Below are 15,174 nucleotides of genomic sequence, written 5' to 3'. Positions count from 1 at the left end.
GTTCAAGAGTGACCACACAGAAAGAGAGAAACATATCATTACATAATAGACTCCACTAAAATCGATAGGATGGGAGGTATTGCATTATTTGGGAAGACACTTTCAATGGCATTTTCATTCAATTCTAAGGAACATTAGGAATTTTATCGTGTCAATCATTGATAGAGTACTGGTTACTTAGTGCTTTGTACAGTGAGCATTAAATGGTCGCAAAACGAAATTGCCAGTTTTTATGATCTTTAACCTCTACAGCGTATACATTATTATATCTGTTAATATAAGAAATTTTGATTAGAATACATAAGTAGTTAAAGTAAATTAGCTAGTTATAATCAGTTTAATCGAATAAACCGAATCCCATGTCTTCATCCTCAGACTCCTCAGCCTCTTCTTCAGCGGCAGCTGGAGCAGCCTCCTCGGAAGCAGCAGCAGCGGCAGCTGGAGCAGCAGCAGCGTAAGCTTCTGGGTTGGCTAATCTGTCCTTAATGGCCTCGGAACCCTCGAAAGTGTAGTCAGTGGCAATAGAGAGAGCCAAGACGTTCTTGTAGTGGTTGACGATGGAGTGACCAACAGATGGCAAGGTTGGGTAACCAACAGCCAAAGAGATAGAAGCAATGGTGTTGATAGCAGAGAGGAAGTGGGAAACCAATTCCTCGTCGGTGATATCCAAGATAGAGGATGGGAAGACTTGACCGTTGTCGTAGACTTGGACGATAGTCAAACCGTAGGTGAATGGAGAAATGTTCAACATGTTCAACAAGGTAGCTTCGGATGGACCGACCTTGCTGTCAGCCTCAACGACCTTGACATCGGAGACAATTTCAATGGTACCTCTGGCAATCTTGGTTGGGACACCTAAAGCTTGGAAGAAAGAGGTCTTACCTGGCTCCATACCGGTGTTACCGGCTGGGACCCAGACATCAGCTGGAGCAACGGCACCGGCTCTGGCTGGAGCGGCAACGACGTTGGAGATAACGACTTCTCTGATCTTCTTCAAGTCACCGTTGGTGAAGATGAAACCGACGTTACCCTTAACGAAAGGCAACAACTTCTCGAACTCTGGCAAGTCAGACAAGAAACCTCTGATGGCTCTTCTGACCATGGTGTTCTTACCCATCAAGACGACAGCTTCGCCTCTCAAGGACTTTCTGATTTCGTGCATTTGTTGGGAAGAGACATTGTCAACACCGACGACGAAGATAGACTTGTACTCTTCTAACAACTCTCTCAACTTGGAGAAGTATTCAACTTTCTTTTCACGAGAACCACCCATTTCGACTTATGTTATTTATTGACGACAGGAATTTTTAATGGTTCCAAAGTATAATGTTCTTCTTAACAACTGGTAATAGAAGAAAGTATCACCAACCTCTGAAAAATACTACTACCCTCTGGCTACTGTCAGTGAAGAATTTTTCGTCCCTGCGCAGAAGAGAGACGAGGTCGTCATGAGGGTTGAAGCCCTACGATAGATATTGGTCATGTGATTAAATACAAAATGAATTGCTTCGTTTCTATGTAGGACATATGCGAGTGTCTTGCTAGTGTCTTGCTACCATGTCAAAAGTGACACTTATCTAGACATACCTGGTTTTAGTCATCGTGCATTTATACGAGATAGCCGGTAGAATTTATTATGGGATTTGACATTGGAGTGTTTGGGTTCATAACGCCATTTATTATGGTACTCCATTTATCTAGAAGATAGTAGTGTTGTCGCTCGTACTGTCTCTCAGTTCTTCTATCAAGTTATATTTATATGCCTTTCTCCACTTGTAGGCGGTTTAGAAACCTCTTTAACGCAATAATTTTATATTAGCATCCTATAAATGAATCTGTAATAAGAATTTTTATGTTTTATAAATGCATCTTACTCGATTGTTGTCGTTTTTCTGATAATCAGTAGCATTTGACGTCCGCCAACACATGTGTCAAGTTTTAACCGAAACCTTTGTTTTCGTAATCAGAGTCAATAAATGTGTGCTTCAAGTAGGTATTCCAAATTTTCTGCAATTCTTCATACACATCGTTTTGGGAAACGTTCACTTCCTTGCTCTTAGCGTGCTTTCCATGCTTCTTTTTCTTTCCGTGCTTCTTCTTCTTTTTCTTTTTCTTTCCGTCATCATCATCCTCTCTGTTCTTTTTCTTTTCATCTTTAATTGGTTTACCCAATTTTCTACCGAATTTGATCCACTCATCCGCTACCAAAGAGCTTAAACCGTAGACGTTATCATCTGTTGCGTACTCTAACTCATATTGGAAATCCTTCTTGCCAGCATTGATTCCAGCCAAGTCAGCATAGTATTGAACGTATCTCTCTGGTGTGAAAGTCTGAGGGACATAACCTGGACCCAAAGGCAAGTGTGCTGGCTTCTTTGGAGGGAACGTCTTATCCTTTTTCTTACTGAAGATATTGTGCAAAGGATCCTTTTCGTTAATCTTGAAATCCTTGTCATCTTCATCCTCATTCAAACGATCGTACTCGTCGAAAGTAGTCATCATTGTCTCTAAACCGGCAAAAAAGTTATCCCATGATTCGTATTTAATGTCCTTGGAAAGCTTCTCTTCCAAATCAGTGATATTGTACTCCCAAACTCTCAAACCTGGGTTGAAAGTAGGAACGACAGATGCTGAAACAAAAGCAAGTGAATAACGTTCTGATGAAACTCCACTTCTCTTTTCACCCTTGATACCAGCGTAAAGTGATTCACGTAAAGTTTCCATGTACTTGACTTTTCCTTGTGGAACACCACCTTGGATCCTCATAAAGTCTTCATCAAAGTTCTCGTCAAAGACTCTGTACATATTAGTCTCTTCCAAAGGATGAGTGACATCCTCTTCGAAGTCATATTCTTCGTCATCGGAGTCATAATCGTCAATCATAAATTGCTGGCCAAAATCATCTTCAATATCCTTAGAAGATGCCTTGCCCTTTAAAGATTTTTTGATCGACTTATAAGCGGCAACCGAGTCCAAAGGAATGAAATGGTCCATGTTCATGTGGCCATATAAACCACCAATGATGACATCACGATACTCGTAAGACCACACAATGTATTTACGTAAACATGATATATCGTAGTTCTTCTCATTTGGTGGAACATGTCCTGTGAGCCACACCTTCATGTTTCTGCTTCTCATTTCTTTCAACACATATCCTAACCACTGGAATAATTTGTATCCCGGCTCTTTCTTTCTGTCACAGTTATCCACCAATGGATTGGACTGGAACAAATAGAGAGTGTTAATGGACAAAACTGCCAATTGGTTAGGAATGACTTCATGGAAAAAGTAAGCACCTCTGTTGAACACATGCAATTGTGCTTGAGGAATGAAGTTTCTCCAGATCTTAAACAATTCTCTAGTTTGTAAGGTTGGACCAGGACTAAACAAATTGTGGGGGTATACATCGTTATTACCTAATGAAGGAATCAAGTCAACCTTCAATTCTGGGTCGTCCTTATTCTTGAAAGTGGCATACATCAAGTCACTCACCTGTTCATTCATCTCGAAGATGTTCATTTCAGTTCTAGGATATCTTCTATCGTTGTCATGTCTGACATTGTCACCTGTCCACACTATAAAGTCAATCTTATCTTTCAAGTTCTCTTGGACCCACCTTATAGTTTCTTCCATGAGAGCGAGAGGACTATCACATCCCATGATAGCGTCTCCGTATTTACCAGCATCACCTTTGCCACTGTGGCAGAGCATATCTGTCTTGGAACCCTTTTTGTAGTAAGGGTCCGGATGGATATCGGTGATATGTAAGAAACGGCCATGGATAACTTGGGTTCCTTTTTCTTTGGAGTTGATCTTTACGGGATTCTTGACGGTCAACCCGAGTCTCTTGATGTCGTCCTTAGCCTTTTGCTCCAATTCAATGGTTTCCACCGAAATAACATTGCTTGCGGGGAACAATGGAGGGCCCACGGGGTCTATTGGTGTACTGAATTTGAAGTTGAGATTGAGCTGTTTGGAGATCTCGGTAAGCAGTTGTGATCGCTGGTGGCCCCAGCTGGTGTAGAAGGTTAACATAACTATACCAATCAGAGAAAGAATAGTCATTGTTATAGCCTTTATTGCGACCCCAGACCTCGTGTGACTGTGCGAAGTCGAGGAGTGTTTGATATCCTCGGACATGGTGGGGTTATTGTGGTTGGTTCGGAGGAATATTTGTATTTGCTGATACCTCTATTTATTGGTTGAATTGGTGATGATGAGTGTAGTTATAATTAATTTTTGTCCCAGTGCTTTAACACCAACGGTGACCGATGACAATCAAAAAAGACCTAAATGTAATGACGGTCTTCCAGTGCGAGGAGCAAAGACCAACAAACTCTTTATCACGGACGGTGAAGAGCTACTGCAAATAAGCCGAAGTATAACCAGTCAAAACCCCTAGCCCAGTTTGAATGAAGCGATGTGAAGGTTCAACGTCAACCAGAAACAATGTCAAGCAAAGAGAGAAGAGCAAGTAGAGTGTATGTAGTGTGTGTAGCACAAATTCACCCCTTACTACCAGCCAACCAGCAAGGTAAACGAAACTCAGTTAACAAGGAAACAGATAAAGCCCTTGGAGATATGAGAGTGGTAAATTTGCTGTTACCGCAGTGAAAAGAGATGTCAGTAATTGTTGTAATAAACAAAGTTAACAGACCTGTAGAAGTAAATAGACTAATACAATGTAATGTCTTTGTATATTTCAGTGAAGAAATATTGAATTTCTATTTTTATTTCTATATCCAATGGTATTATTATAGGACCTTCGATGGGCTTACCTGGCTACAGAGAACAATAATAATATCTGTGGTTAGGGTTGTATTGGTGGTAGCCTTAATACGACAGTACGATGAGGTAATAATAATGGAGAAATTACACACGTGCACTGGAAAAGAGATGGAGAGAAGATCTGTAACTAATGAGGCCCGAGGAAAGGGTGCACAGAGAAGCTGGAGATTGGACCAATCGAGTAGTGTTTATCACGTGAGTTGTGGCTAGTGATGGAAACCCCGAATTGGGAAGATGGTTGCTGCCAAGACTGCAAATACGGATGTATCGCAAGGTGCAACTGTAAGATGGAAGATACGAATGCGTTTACTGTGTCTAAATTTACAGCAATCATTTTATGATTACATTGTTTAATAGTGATATATAATTGTTGATTGGAACTGGGTTGAAAGATATCAACAAGTGATTGCTCTTGAGTCGTAGTAGCTGAAAGTTACATTGTTACAATATGATCAGTAATCTCTTCGAATTGTGCGTAGCTTTCCCTTGTTCTATATTTTTAATGTGAATATTACAAGAAATTCATAGCAAAGAAGAGTCATTTAAAAAGTCTTATTTTGAACCTGATTTTGATTCGTTTATCTAACAACTCTTATTTGCCAATCAACAATTTGCTAACACAAGGTTTTAAACCTATGAAGATTTCATCATGCATGGTTCTTCAAAAGAGAATGACCTTTTATCAATGATCTAAATGACATCTGTAAAACAGCCTGCACTTATCTCCATTTACCACTAATTTACTCTCCTGGGAATAATGAGAGATTCTTACAAGAAAAAGCGACTGCCTACTGTGAAGGCTATATATGACTACTACAAGGGGTACAGCAAGATTAGAGTAACTGCCGAGGTAACAAATAAGGTTCCGGTTAAACTTTCTTGTGCCTAAACTTGGTGGCACCTACAAAGTATAGAAAAATAGCGATATCCATTTAACTACTCAGCTGAAGAACTGCAGAATGGACAAATGGATATTTTGGACAAGCTAGCCTATTCAGGTTTTTCTTTGTTTTTGACCTCGTATATCTCTTGCAGACCATGCTTTCTCTATCTATGCTAAAGTATAGTATGCATCAATGTGCTAATTCAAGGCTTCAATTTAAAAGTGTAAATAGGAGTTTGGGAGCTCTTAGAGAGCGTGTCACGTCGAATTTGGGTGGAAAGCTGTTTCATATCATGCTCTAAAATACTAGACTGACTTCAATTTCATGCAATTGAAATTTGCAATTTTATTAAAGTGCTCCTTCACGTTAATTGGAGCAGAAAAGGGTCTTAAGTGGCTCAATAATATAGGAGCTGCAATATTTCAAAGGGGTCCTTCAAGGCACTTAGCTGCAAACGGAATTGTAGCTATCGATATCGCGGACTTTGGTCTGGCAAGGGGAGAAAATCTGTATTTGTTAGGCAAATTGCCAGAAGTGGAAAGATGTGGCATAGGGCTACATGAACCTCGATGCCATGTACTACTGCACCAAGGGAAGAAACTGAGTAGATTCCAGGTGCAATATTTCACTTTGAACCACGAAATGAACAATTTGCTTTGTTGACATCTAGGATTTGCGTATGATGACCTGATAGGTGACGACTTGTAAATGATAAATTGCAACTAGTAAATAGCTAATAGTAATTGACGAGTCTAACGATGGATTGAAATGAAGATCAATAGTAATTAAGGTTGCGGCTTTGCTTCGGACTGGGATCTCCTGATCCCGTACTTTCTAAGCTATGCTGTCGGCAACACTAATGACGCTTCACATCACTCGTACATTCGCATCCGACGCTAACGCACCTATTTTCTGGAACAACGACTATCGCCACTAAAGTTGAGGCCCTCGAGGCACGCAAAGTATAAACAATTGCTCACCCTGTAACCACAGGTCCCCAGCACCCTGCCCGCATTGTTTGGGCTTGTTACCGTGTTACTACAGTATGCAATTTATGTACACTATTTCTTCCACATGTAAACCATTAACATGGGCAACACAAAACTGCTAATAACTCCCGATCGGGCAATTTGACTCTGCAACACGAAAACGCGAATTCGTGTCAAAAGCTTTTTGGACCATCGACGAAACGTAAACAAACACTAAACCACTTTACCTACCATGCATTAATTGTCTTAATTTATTGGATTAGGAAATTTGACGTTGACCGCTGCGCCGGCACCCATTTGTTGGACATGTTGGATGTCGAAATGCATCCAATTTACTGCGACGTAAACACTCGCAGTTTCTGTGAAATGTAAATAATGCCACCGCGTTTTCTTTCTATTCCGTGCCTATTTTTTGCATCACTGGGTAATCCGCTTCTCTAGTGTGCCCGATTGATGCTGATTTCGGGTGATCCTGGCCTCGAATGCACTAATTGGGACGGTTGTGGTAATCATTTCATTTCAACGGGCCTCCTAATGCAGTCAAGGGCAGCAGGCACAATAATAAAACGCCAAATCCTGGTGTTCTTCTGTACACAATTAACTGCTAGATTAAATTGCACCTCATTACAGTAAATGGTCCTCGATTTTTTATTTTTATTTTGGCAGAAGGGCCTTGATTGAATTGCAGAAGCGTGCTTTTAATTCACCTTGATTGTAATTTTTTAAAAATGATTTTCACTCTATGACATTTCTTAATTGTCTCGTTGTATTATATATATATATCGGTAAATCTCCAAAGTTGCGATCTTGATTTTCTGAACCCTGATTCTTTAATTTAATCAGACTACTTTCTTTTACATATTCTTCTATTTATTCTTTCCTCTGATCAGTCTTCAGCATGATGTACTTACAAACACCAAAGAGGACGAGCGCCTTCCCTCCAACTCCATCGAGTTATGGAAATGTCAAGACAAGCTTGCCTCCATTGTCTTCCATATTGTCATCAACTCCATCCCACAATGACATTACTTCAACTCCATTTGTACCAACAAAATTACCTTCCATTGATTCTTTCAGTTCTACCCCAACTAGCTCCAGATACTTCCACTCTAGCCAAAGACCATTCGGATCCTACTCGGCTCCAACCTTCCCAACACCTCCAACCACCCGCAGGTCAACGGTTGCCAATTTATCGGTTGACACCAGCGAAGCAGACATCAGCATAACAGACATGAGAAGGACTTCCAGTTCTACTTTTGTTCCACCTTCTACTACACATATACTTAAAAATATTAACGGTACAGTGTCTGCACCAGCTACTTCTCATCCTACTCCATCAATGACTGCCGCTCCATTGCTCCCACCACCAGCTCCAGTCGCCGCTCCAGTGGTTGCCACTTCTGCCTCCCTCGATTCTAAGTCATATGCATTTATTTCACATTCTCCTGCTACATTTCCATCACAGGAACCATCTATCGACAACGCTCCCTTGGCCAGAAGAAAGAGAAGAAGAACTTCGCCAAATGAGTTGTCTATCTTAAACCGTGAATTTGTCTTGGGATCGACTCCTAACAAATTGAGAAGAATCGAAATTGCAGAAAAGGTTAGCATGACGGAGAAGGCGGTCCAGATCTGGTTCCAGAACAAGAGACAAAGTTTGAGAAAGCAACTGAACCAAGAAAAGGAGATTACAGAGTTGCCTCCTACCCCAGTGGCCATGGCTCCGCAAGCTCATATGGTTCCAGGTCAACCAATTCCTGTGCCTTCCAACAATTTCTTGCCTACTCCAAACGCTAACCAGCCACTGATAATATCTTCTACACCTACAAAACCTTTGGTGAAATCAAACTCATTCATAGATTCTCCAATTACTACTTCATCTCCTATAAAACAAAGACCAAGATCTATTCCAAACTTTTCCAAAACCCCTATCTTGAGTACTCCATTTAATACAAAAGTCTTAAACAGCACACAGACTCCAGCAGAAGCAGCCACTCCTGTTCCTGAAGTCGATGATGCTAACACTTCTATTGACGACTCCATGATTATTCATTCACAGCATCGCCAAACCTTGGTTCTCAATGAAACAAGAAAAAAGCAACCTCTTCTTCTTAACTCCAATAGCTCGAGCACAATGACTTTCAAGTTGACACCTACATCTGCTAGCTCCAAGGTCAACCAAAAGCTCTCCAGCTTGCAAAATGATGATTCAAAATCTTCAATTCACAGCATCTTAAACGATTCCTCGGCCACCAAGACTGCAAGAAAGCCATTGGGGGAGTTGAGTTCCAATACCCTAAGCAAGCCTGTACTCAAGAAGGGTGACAGGAAGGACTCTGCTGCTGAAAACTTGTTGAGCTTAAGAACTGGTACTTGGAGCTAATCGCTTCATGGGTATACCTTATTATGTAATTCTAGCATTGTATTCTTAATTAGATTTTTGTGTGTGTTTATTCATGAATTAACGAACGGTTGTAATAAATTGACCAAATCAGGAACTAATTGTAGACTATACATGGTTGACTTGGAGAATGTCAGTAGATGCAAATAGGAATATTCCTCCAAGGGGAAATAAGATCGCGGATATTATTTCAATATCAACATAATAAACCATAGGGGGGAATTTTCAGGACATAATTTCCGTTACAACGTCCTGGCAGCTTTTCTAACGCAGATTCAACGAAGAAGTGGTCGTAAAATATAAACATGCCAGATACAAGGAGGTTCTCTTGGCGCAAAGCCCTTTCACATTGAGCCATCGTCTACGTAATTTTTTTCGCAGCACTTCACTCCTTCCAAATAATCTGCTCCTTCAAGTAAATTGCAATCAATATTCCTAATAAGGATAATTTTGGGATCGCGAGATGGATAATTTAGACGAAGACCAACGTTTGCTTAATTGCAGGGGAAAATACACGACACTAGGGCTTGGTTGCCTAGCGATGGGTGGCAGGGGTCTCCTTTGATCTAATGGCACTAGTTCTTTCCTTATTTGGATAATCTTCTTTAACAATGAAGGAGTTCTGCCATGGTGGTAGGATTAGATCATTTTTCATTGTCAAAAGCGACACGCGAGTTCGAAATGGTTCACTATTCGGTTGTGTTGTAGAGTACAGTTTTTCAATTAATAGTACTACGAGGTTTAGTGCATCGTATTAGGGGTTGTTGTCCAATCCTGTAGTTTATGGGAGAAAGTAAGATATATTCCGTTTGGAGCAATTAATACATCCTGTAAACAGGTACTGGTAAAGAAATTATCTGCTCACATTATCGCTGATATACTTTATCCTGTGAAGAGATGAAGTACGCTTAATGATCGTATTTATCTTTATTCTTCGATTTACGGATGATAATTTCTAGAGCTCAAAATATATCTCTGTCCCATCCTTCTCATGCATAGCACTTATGAGCAAGAGCTGTTAAAGAAAGAAACTACAGTCTATAATGATACCAGACTTCCCTTCGGTGTACACGGATGCCAGGTGCAAGTTGGCTGCTCAAAAGCTAAAGTCCCCTCCTCTTAGAATCTTTAAGATGAATTTGTCAGCACGGTCAAAGTAACCACTCTTCACTATCGAAAAAATTGACCTTGACTCATCATTGCAATGGCCCACAACTCACACCCTTCACCCTTCATACTATCAATTGGAAATACCAAAGTATCCCCCAAACCTGATTATATTTGTAAGTTTTTCGTGTTGATTCACCTCTTACTGTGTCTGTCTATTACTGTGTCGGTCTATTTTCCGATGTCTAATGCAATCCCACCCTTTATATAGTGAATCACATATGGGGAAATTATGCCTCCTACACAAGAACTCATTTGCACCCCCACCTTTCAATCCACGCGAAAACGATAATCCGAGTGTCAATGACCTTGCCACTCTCTTGGTTCTAGGGAAAAACTGTATGGCAACTATGTGTATGCGCAGTAATAACCTCATCAACCTTTCGTTCTATTCCGCCGATAAATATTACGGTTGGATGCAAATGTGGGGGTTCTATTGTTTCGACAGTGGAGGTACGCCCTGTTTAGAACCACGCACGGAATGCATTTGTATTGCAGCACTAGGAATCCAGCATAAAACACTGGTTCAGGGGAAAATTTGAAATATGGATATGCCAAGTCAGTTGAGGGCTGTTTTAGGTTAGCTGTCACCACTGTAATTGTAACGTGCATTCTATTAACATTAGGGATGCTTCACGATCTAACAAGAAATTTTTGTGGAGTAAATCAGGTTTCGGTTTGACGTTGATTCCTTGGCAATCTTAGTTTACCTATGAAGTGTCCAACATCATTTCAGAGCAAATGATTCACAACCTGGGAACAGATTCGAAGTTTGCAAGTGGAGGGTACTAAAATAACCATAAATATTTTCTATGCATGTCCCTAAATGGAAGTTGCATGGGTCGAGATAGAGTTCTGATTGCATAGCTGCGAACATTAGAAGTAATGTTCTAGGTCTGGCCATTATCAATAGCAATGTAAGGGTTTGTTCATTCTACATGAGATGGTGGGGTATCATTTCAATCGCATAGAACTTCTGCAATAGCAAAGACTTCAAGCTTTCTATACACATTTGTGTGTCTCTGGTCGTATCTCCGATAATGCAATGTTCATTGTTCTCCCTTTCGTCCTTGGATTTGGTATAAATACTTCGCAATATTTAGCATATTCTTTACATGGATCACTTCTCTCCATAAATAGCCATTATGACTACTAAAATCGATTCCGCTAAGGATAATTCCTCGGAGAGTTCTAACGAAAGAGCCCAACAAGTGAAAAACGAATATGAGCTATTTGAAAAATCGGATTCCTCTCAGTTGGGAGAAAACTATGACTTCGATAGTGAATTCGCTGAAGTCGAAAAGCTTGCTGGTCAGGCCAAAAGGGAAAGAAGTTTCAAAGACAAGTTGTTTGATTTAGAATTTGAATTAGAATTCAAAAATAAAAAGCATATGGTATGGCTCTTAGGTGCATTCGCTTCAGCTGCCGGTATCTTGTCAGGGCTAGATCAATCTATTATAAGTGGAGCTTCCATTGGAATGAAGCCAGCCTTAAACTTGACTGAGCACCAAGCATCGTTAGTTTCAAGTTTGATGCCTTTAGGTGCTATGGCAGGATCTATGATGATGACCCCATTGAGTGAGTACTTCGGGAGAAAGAAGTCAATCATAATTTCTTGTCTTTGGTACACTTTAGGAGCAGGCCTCTCCGCTGGAGCACGTACTCATGAAATGATGTTTGCTGGTAGATTTATCCTTGGTATCGGTGTTGGAATCGAAGGTGGTTGCGTAGGTATATACATCGCAGAATCTGTCCCAGCAAATGTTCGTGGTAACTTAGTGTCGATGTACCAATTTAACATTGCATTAGGAGAAGTGCTTGGATTTGCTGTAGCAGCAATGTTTTACGACGTCGTTGGAGGATGGAGATACATGGTTGGTTCATCATTGCTCTTTTCAACATTATTATTTATAGGTTTGTTTTTCCTCCCTGAATCTCCTCGTTACTTGATGCATAAAGGGAAGGTTGGAGAGTCTTTCAACGTCTGGAAAAGATTAAGAGATATGTCAGACCCAACCAGTAGATTGGAGTTCTTGGAAATGAAACAAGTTGCAACAATGGAAGAAGAGCAAAGACGACAAGAAAGCAGATTTCAAGCTTGGATGGATTTGTTTACAGTTCCTAGAAATCGTCGTGCATTGATTTATGCGGTTATCATGGTTTCGTTGGGACAGTTGACAGGAGTAAATGCAGTTATGTATTATATGTCAACATTAATGGCAAAAATTGGTTTCAGCACTAAGAATTCTGTGTTCATGTCCTTAGTGGGTGGTGGTTCATTACTTCTCGGAACCATTCCTGCTATATTATGGATGGATAGATTCGGCCGTCGTGTATGGGGTTTGAACATAATAGGATTTTTCATCGGATTAGTGTTAGTTGGGGTTGGCTACAGGTTTGATATTGTGACCCAAAAGGCTGCTTCCTTGGGAGTTTACTTGACAGGAATTATCATGTACATGGGTTTCTTTGGTGCTTATGCTTGTTTGACTTGGGTTTTACCCGCTGAGTCGTTTTCATTGTCAACCAGGTCGGTGGGAATGACCATTTGCTCCAGTTTCCTTTACTTATGGGCTTTTACGGTGACTTATAACTTCACAAAAATGCAAAATGCTTTTACCTACACTGGTTTAACTTTGGGTTTCTATGGTGGCATTGGATTCATTGGTTTCATCTATCAAATATTCTTCATGCCAGAAACGAAGGACAAAACGTTAGAAGAAATTGATGAGATTTTCTCCAAATCGTCCTTCCAGGTAGCCAGAGAGAATATGCTCAATATGAAGAGATTCTGGGGTTTCAAATGATCCAAATTGAGGGGCACATTAGAAAGTATACATCGTAGATTAATGAATAATTTTGCAACTATAAAACTGCATGTAATTCAATACTGTACAAGTTTGATTTGAAAACGTCGTGCGTGATTTCAAAGACTCTCTCTATAGGGAGCTTTGCTGATAATAGTAGATGCTTAACTTGGATTTGATAAGTACTGAAATATTTGTGTAGAGTATGGAGATGCTGGCCCAGTGACTTTCGGTTGGTTGAGAAAGTATATCGAAAGAGTTACTAAATAGATTGTGAGCCAGAATAAAATCCTCTTAATATTCTGCTTTTACTTACTTGTATAGGAATATCTTTTCGAATGTTGCAGCCATTTGAAATTTTCTTGGTTTGTTGTGAAAAACTTACAAATTCTCTTTCTAAGTCCATAATGATATTTTTTTTTAATTTTGTATATTCTCTACTCATATTGTATAAGACCCCAAAGTTGTAAACAAGTGTAAATATAAACTATTAATAATTCATTGAATTCTATAGGGATTTTGAACTGTCAAGCGTCCTAACCGTATCTTACAAAACCCATGCCGCAATATAATTTGGAGTGTATAGACTTTTAAAGGTATAACTCAAAAAGATAAGTATTCACACACGAGACTACGGCAGACATCTTTGAAATGAAACGGATAAGTTTTGCATTATAGTAAATTACACGGAAATATATAAGTATAAATATACAGAATAAACCTTAAAAAGTCATTGAAATATGATTATAACTTTTATAAATTATATTAAACCCTAGTAACTTAAAATAACTTAGTGACCACGGGAAGTGGTCTTGGTGTGTTGACCTCTGACCTTTAATCCCCAGAAGTGTCTGATACCACGGTGAGATCTGATCTTCTTCAATCTCTCGAGGTCATCTCTCAATTTGGATTCCAAGTTGTTAGCTAAGACGTGGTAGTCCTTACCGTCAACGTGGTCCTTTTGTCTGTTCAAGAACCAAGCTGGGACCTTGTAGTTGGTTGGGTTTTGCATGATGGTGACAATTCTCTCCAATTCTTCTTGGGTCAATTCACCAGCTCTCTTGGTCAAATCGACATCAGCCTTCTTACAGACCAAGTTAGAGTATCTTCTACCGACACCTCTGATCTTGGTCAAGGCGTACATAATCTTGATTCTACCATCAATGTTGGTGTTCAACAAACTATAATATAAGTTAGTATTCTATTCATAAAAGTTGAATCTTTAGAGTTGCCAAGTGGTGTGTGTCTTGTGAAGTGTCTTAACGGATTTTTGTTGAATTTCTTCGGAATATCTTTTCAAATATGAAGTTTCTAGTGAAACTGCTAATTACATTGAGTCTATTGTAACTTGCTCGGATGCTTCGCTGTGATATGATGATGATAATGATGATGATTGTGATTATGATGAACTTGATTTATACCCAGTTAAGGGCATCTCTTGGGAATATTACTTTGTACTATCCTGATATTAGTCAAACTTGCTCTATCTCCTCCCAAGTTTCTACTACAGTTGTTATTGGTATGCTTTTACTGATCTATTTGTTCTCATGGATTTCTTCTTCTTTGATCGTCTTCTGACCTCACTATCTCATTCCACTGTACTTCTCCATTGAAAACACCCTCTTTTCAACTCTACACTTCGTTTCTATTCATGGCATCGAGCACATACCGTAAGATGTGTTGGAATGAACCTTGTTCTTGGACAACTAATGGCATATTGACTTGTTTTCCTTTAGGTATACTACGTAATCGTTATGAAAGGACTATACTAATAAAAAATTTTTAACGATTTTTTTCAGAGTAGTTTGGAATCCTCTCGCTCCTCACAATTTTTCGCACTGAGGTGAATGTTAGTGTGAGTGTAAGGGAAGTGAAATTTAGTGGGAGAAGGAATGAGGAAGGGTAGTGTACAGAGAGGTGAGAGAGATGAGTGTAGGTAGGAGTTGTACGCCAGAAAATGTGAGTAGGGCGGAGCCCTAAATCCACACACGTGATGCTTTCTCTAAGCCCAATTTTGTTAATAGCTGCAAGTTTGCAATAAGTGAATAGTGAATAGCTGCAAGTCTGTTCCAAAGAAGTGATTGATAGTGATTATTGTTAGCATAAGTGGATATGAGATGAGTTTAAATGGGGTG

General features: G+C 39.8%; 5 protein-coding genes across 5 annotated transcripts; 2 read left to right on the top strand and 3 right to left on the bottom strand. All coding sequences in view use genetic code 12, as the record gives it.

The window, feature by feature from the left end:
* Window positions 1-317: 317 nt before the first annotated feature.
* Window positions 318-1,361, bottom strand: RPP0 (60S ribosomal protein uL10). Its single transcript, XM_064916759.1, has one exon. The coding sequence runs from the start codon at window positions 1,271-1,273 to the stop codon at window positions 338-340; it is 936 nt and encodes a 311-aa protein (XP_064776488.1). The 5' UTR covers window positions 1,274-1,361; the 3' UTR covers window positions 318-337.
* Window positions 1,362-1,938: 577 nt separating this feature from the next.
* Window positions 1,939-4,038, bottom strand: PHM5 (endopolyphosphatase; the record flags this gene model as incomplete). The annotated part of the gene is made up of 1 exon (XM_064921465.1): window positions 1,939-4,038. One exon carries the CDS (start codon window positions 4,036-4,038, stop codon window positions 1,939-1,941), a length of 2,100 nt encoding a protein of 699 aa, XP_064776487.1.
* A 3,368-nt stretch (window positions 4,039-7,406) lies between these two features.
* YOX1 (Yox1p) lies at window positions 7,407-9,154 on the top strand. Its single transcript, XM_064919680.1, has one exon. The coding sequence runs from the start codon at window positions 7,563-7,565 to the stop codon at window positions 9,045-9,047; it is 1,485 nt and encodes a 494-aa protein (XP_064776486.1). The 5' UTR covers window positions 7,407-7,562; the 3' UTR covers window positions 9,048-9,154.
* Window positions 9,155-11,257: 2,103 nt separating this feature from the next.
* On the top strand, window positions 11,258-13,098 carry RJT20DRAFT_31797 (uncharacterized protein). Its single transcript, XM_064919681.1, has one exon. It carries the CDS (start codon window positions 11,378-11,380, stop codon window positions 13,037-13,039), a length of 1,662 nt encoding a protein of 553 aa, XP_064776485.1. The 5' UTR covers window positions 11,258-11,377; the 3' UTR covers window positions 13,040-13,098.
* A 375-nt stretch (window positions 13,099-13,473) lies between these two features.
* On the bottom strand, window positions 13,474-14,859 carry RPS18 (40S ribosomal protein uS13). The gene is made up of 2 exons (XM_064916758.1): window positions 14,709-14,859; window positions 13,474-14,220 (listed from the first exon to the last, which is right to left on the bottom strand). Exons 1-2 carry the CDS (start codon window positions 14,753-14,755, stop codon window positions 13,830-13,832), a joined length of 438 nt encoding a protein of 145 aa, XP_064776484.1. The 5' UTR covers window positions 14,756-14,859; the 3' UTR covers window positions 13,474-13,829.
* Between the last annotated feature and the right edge of the window lie 315 nt (window positions 14,860-15,174).

Source organism: Scheffersomyces xylosifermentans, assembly GCF_036884685.1.
Source record: "Scheffersomyces xylosifermentans strain CBS 12540 chromosome Unknown RJT20scaffold_2, whole genome shotgun sequence".
Lineage (NCBI taxonomy): Eukaryota > Fungi > Ascomycota > Pichiomycetes > Serinales > Debaryomycetaceae > Scheffersomyces > Scheffersomyces xylosifermentans.
Note: the sequence above shows the minus strand (reverse complement) of the source record. Positions and strands in the feature narration are given on the sequence as shown.